Genomic DNA, 4645 nt, shown 5'->3' on the forward strand with positions numbered 1-4645 from the left:
TCCTCCTCGGCTCTCTCCTGCTGCTCTCGAACCCCTGGGGATGGAGAAACGGATGGAGAGGACCATAGAAAGGTTGGAAGGGACCTCAAAGATCTTCTGGGAAGGTTCCTCTCCTGAGGAGAAAGAGCTGGGAGTCCTGGGTGGTAGCACACGCTTGCCATGGGCCAACAATAGGTCTTCTTGTGGCCAAGAAGGCCAACGGGATCCTAGGGAAGAGTGTGGCCAGGAGGTCATTGTCCCCATTGTCCCATGTGGCCTCTACTCTACACCGGTGAGGCCACAACTGGAATCCAGCGTCCAGTTCTGGGACCTCCCAGTTCAAGAAGGACTGGGAACTGCTGGAGAGAGTCCAACGTTGGGCAACCAAGATGGTTCAAGGGTTGGAGCATCTCCCTGGTGAGGAAAGGCTGAGAGATGTTGGGGGTCTTCAGCCTGGAGAAGAGGAGGCTGAGGGGAGACCTTATTTAGAAGTATCTCAAGGGTGGGTTGAAGGATGTTGGAGATCTTCAAGCCCCTCCTGGATGCTCCTGAGTGATGTGCTCTGGGCAACCCTGCTTTGGCAGGAGGGGTTGGACCAGATGATCTCTAGAAGGTCCCTTCCAACCCTGACAATCCTGTGACTCCATGAAACAGAGGTGCTCCAAGGGCAGGAGCCGAGCCCACGGGCACCCGAGGAGCCCTGGTGACCTCCCCACCACCACCCAGCTTGGGTCTTGACAGGCAGTGAGATGTCTCCTGCCCGGAACTTACTTTTCAGCTCCTCCTCCTTCTCTGCCAGGGCATGGTCTGTCTTGAAGACCATTTCATCCAGATCCTCTCTGCTTTGGAGGAACTTCTGCAGGACAACTTCGGCCTGGAGACCCACAGGTAGAAGAGGAGTCAAGGAGAGAAGAAGCAGCTCAGGGAAAACTGTTTTTTTGGGGGGGAAGGGGATGGGACATGGAGCTTCTTCTCCAGGCTGAAGCTCTTGTTCCTACCATCACCCCCTTGCCAGGAGCTTCCTGATATTTCTCCACCAGGGCCTGCAGGTCTCCTTTGAAGAGCTCGTAACCTCCTGGCACGTTGTAGACCCCATCCTTGAGTTTTCTGTCCAAATCTCGGGAGAGGTCCCTGAGAGCAGCCTTGCACTTGTGGCTGGACTCCTGCTCGTTGTCCCTGAGGAACTTCTCCTTGATCTCCTCCACCTGGCGCTGTGGGGGAAAGACGCAGAGGGAAGGCGTCAGCCCATCCTCACGTTGGGGAAAACCACCAAAAAAACCCCAAAACCTCCCAAAAGACGGGGACAAGACTTAGTCAATAGGACAGGAGAAACGTAGGAGGCTACAGGCTTCCAACAACCATCTCCATGAAGAGCCCTGACCACCCCAGGACCACGCTATTCCCCCCAAAGCTCAGGAGATGGTGGTGTCCCAAGGGGTGGTGGAGGACACGACTCCTGGCTGGGCTGAGGACCACCTACTGTAAGATCTTCCTGGAAAGAGCAGATGTCTTCCTCGAACGCCCGTTTCTGGAAGAGCTCTTGTGTCTCCTGCTGGCACTGGCTGTGCAGATCCAGGAGCTCCTCAACCGTCTCCGTCGGCAGCTTCACCCGTTGCTCCATCAGGTCCTGGTAGAACTTCACAGCCTCTTTCACCGCCGCCGCGTTGACGGTCTGTGCCAGGGCCAGCACCGCGCTCTCCAGGCACGGCACCTCCCGGCTCCGGATGGTCTTCACGTAGGTCTCTGCCAGTTTGCCCAGCACTGCCAAGGAGGACCAAGGGTGAGAGATCTGCAGCCTGGGACAAACCACCAGCTCCCCTTCAGCTCCTGCCACCTCCTTGCTCTTCTCCTGACCCTTTCCCACCTCTGGATCGCAACATCCAGGAGCTCCAACTCCAGAGGTGGGGTGGGCAACCAGGAGAAAGCTTCTCCCTCTCCCCACCTGCATGGTTGGATCCTTCTCCAGATGCAACCCCAAGAGCTGCTGCCCATCCAGCCCTACTCACAGCTCCCCGTGATGACGCGGCCACCAAGGATGGTCTTAGGTGGAGAGTTCTCCCAGACGTGGCCGCAGAATTTCTCCACCTGCTGCTGGAATTCGGGGTTGATCTCCTCATCCCCAAGCTCCTCCAAGCGCTCCAGGTCCATTTTGGGGGCCGGTTGGTCAAAAACGAAGCACTTGCGATCCCGAAAGTACTGGCAGATGCATTCCCGGGTCTGGTTGGAGCGTCGGATCTTGGAGCTGGTTCCTGTGGGACAAGAGGACACGGAGCAAGTTCCTCAGGCTCAGGGTCTCCTTGATGGACACCAAAACACCTGAGGCTGGAGGTCTCCAGCAGCACAGCACCACCATCCCCTCACCGTTCTTCACCGCCAGCGCCTTTTCCAAGTATTGGTCCTCGGAGATTGTCTCCCCGTCCATCTCCAGCCGCAGGCTGAAATCCCTCACCGTCCAGACGAAAGCCGGGAAGAAAGGGGCAACTTCTTCTGGATCTTCCTCCTCCTCTTCCTCTTCACTCTGCCCAGGAGCCGCTTTCAACCTGACCTGCTCGGTCAGCTTCATCACGTAGCTGGGGAGATGGTTAAGGAACCACCTCGGCTCTGAAGGCAACCACCTCATGGGGCGAGAGAGGAGACTCTACGGGGATGGAGAACCACCAGAAGGAAGAGGGAGAAAAGCCCTCAGCCCAGAGGTCCCCGGCGTGGGGACTCCTAAGGACACCAAGCACCTCCACGGACACCACCAGAAGGCTGTTTGAGGAACTAGGGTTTGGCCAACCCCTTGCCCAGCCCCCCGGGAGAGGAGCCCATCCCTGGTTCCTGCTGTCCCACCAAGGATACTGCAGCTGCTCCATGGCTTGTTGGTCAATGGTGCCTCTGCTGTTGTAGATGAGGGTGCTGGAGAGCAGTAGGGTGAGCACAAAGATCCAGGTGTCGTTCTCGGTGTCACCCTGGAGGAACAGCCCTTGGCTCTTGGTCAACAAGACCCAGTCAACAAGTCAACGTGTCAACGAGTCAACGTGTCAATGAGTCAACGAATCAATGAGTCAACGTGTCAACCTGTCAACGAGTCAATGAGTCAACGTGTCAACCAGTCAACGAGTCAATGAGTCAACGAATCAACCAGTCAATGAGTCAATGAGTCAACGAGTCAATGAGTCAACGTGTCAATGAGTCAATGTGTCAACCTGTCAACGAGTCAATGAGTCAACGTGTCAATGAGTCAACGAATCAATGAGTCAACGATTCAACGAGTCAATGAGCCAACGTGTCAACCAGTCAACGAGTCAATGAGTCAACGAGTCAACGAATCAACAAATCAACGAGTCAATGAGTCAATGAATCAACGAGTCTTTGAGTCAACGAGTCAACAAGTATCAGCAAAGCCCCACATGCCCAGACCCTGCATGCTCTTTTCCAACAGGCCATGGTTAGGACCAGCTTTTGGAGACCCCCACCCCCACCCCTTTGTCTGGGTGAGCTCATCCTCACCTCCCAGAATCACCGAATCACAGAGATGGGGTTGGAAGGGACCTCTGGAGATCATCTAATCCAACCCCCCTTGCCAGAGCAGGTCCACCCAGAGCAGGTCCGTGTCCAGGGGTGTTTGGAATGTTCTCCAGAGGTGGAGACTCCACCATCTCTCTGGGCAGCCTCTTCCAGGGCTCTGCCACCCTCAAAGTGAAGAAGTTCTTCCCCTTGTTTAGATGGAGCTTCTGATGAACAACTTTGTGCCCGTTCCCTCTGGTCCTGTCACTGGCCACCACTGGAAGAAGATGACTGTCCCCATCCTCCTGATACCCCCCCTTGAAGTATTTAGAGGCGTTGAGGAGATCCCCCCAACTATCTACCCCAACCTCCTTCCCCATGGCCTCTGGCTCCTTCCACCCCACAGGCTGAAGGTCACCCCAGATGCTGGAAACCCCTGGATTCTGCTCATTTGGGTGACAAAATGTTGGGACAAAATGCTCCTTCCTCACCTTCTCCACGTCGCCCAGCCCTTCCGTGTCCAGCAGCACCAGAGCGTGTCCAGGCTTGCGGGGGTGAGGTAGACACCACATCCAGACCCCTTTGGTGTGGGACTGCACGCTGGAGCCCAGGGAGAAACCTGTGGGGAGGATTGCGAGGTCCTCACCACTGGAGAGAGGAGGAGAACCCAAGTCCCCTGGACCTCCAGGTTGGGATCTCCCTCACCTTTCCTCCTACCAGCCAGCCTGTTCATGAGGTAGGACTTGCCGGTGCGGTACAGCCCTGTGATGGCCACCACCACCACCGGCTGGGTCACCTCTGACAGCACCTTCAGGGCCTCCTGCTGAACCACCAGCCCCTTCCTCGGGTGGTTCTCCACGAGGCAGAGGGGCTTCGCCATGAGGATCTCCGATGCCATTGCCGACAGCGAAGGCAGAACTGGGGAGGAGAGGACCAGAGGGACTGGTTAACGAGCTGGTTGGTTAACGAGCTGGTTAACGAGCTGGTTAACGACACCCCGAAGTCCAAAGTGGTTGGGGTGGGGACACCAGTCATCGTCATCCTACTGCCTTTGTCCAAGCTACAACCCTTCGCATCCAACGCTCCGCGCTACGACCCCAGCGCCGCTTTGGAGGCTGCTGAGAGGGGAATTGGGGGATAAAAACGAAAATTGGGGGACAAAAAAATAATTGGGGGA

General features: G+C 56.4%; 1 protein-coding gene across 1 annotated transcript; it reads right to left on the reverse strand.

The window, feature by feature from the left end:
• Positions 1-3: 3 nt before the first annotated feature.
• LOC106900586 (guanylate-binding protein 1-like) lies at positions 4-4381 on the reverse strand (the record flags this gene model as incomplete). The annotated part of the gene is made up of 9 exons (XM_014962691.1): positions 4174-4381; positions 3960-4087; positions 2821-2930; positions 2341-2549; positions 1986-2228; positions 1460-1740; positions 978-1190; positions 751-853; positions 4-34 (listed from the first exon to the last, which is right to left on the reverse strand). Coding segments are annotated over exons 1-9 (1511 nt in total), but the record flags the coding sequence as incomplete, so codon positions are not given.
• Positions 4382-4645: the final 264 nt, after the last annotated feature.

Source organism: Calidris pugnax, unplaced genomic scaffold (genome assembly GCF_001431845.1).
Source record: "Calidris pugnax isolate Ruff unplaced genomic scaffold, ASM143184v1 scaffold2770, whole genome shotgun sequence".
NCBI classification, from domain to species: domain Eukaryota; kingdom Metazoa; phylum Chordata; class Aves; order Charadriiformes; family Scolopacidae; genus Calidris; species Calidris pugnax.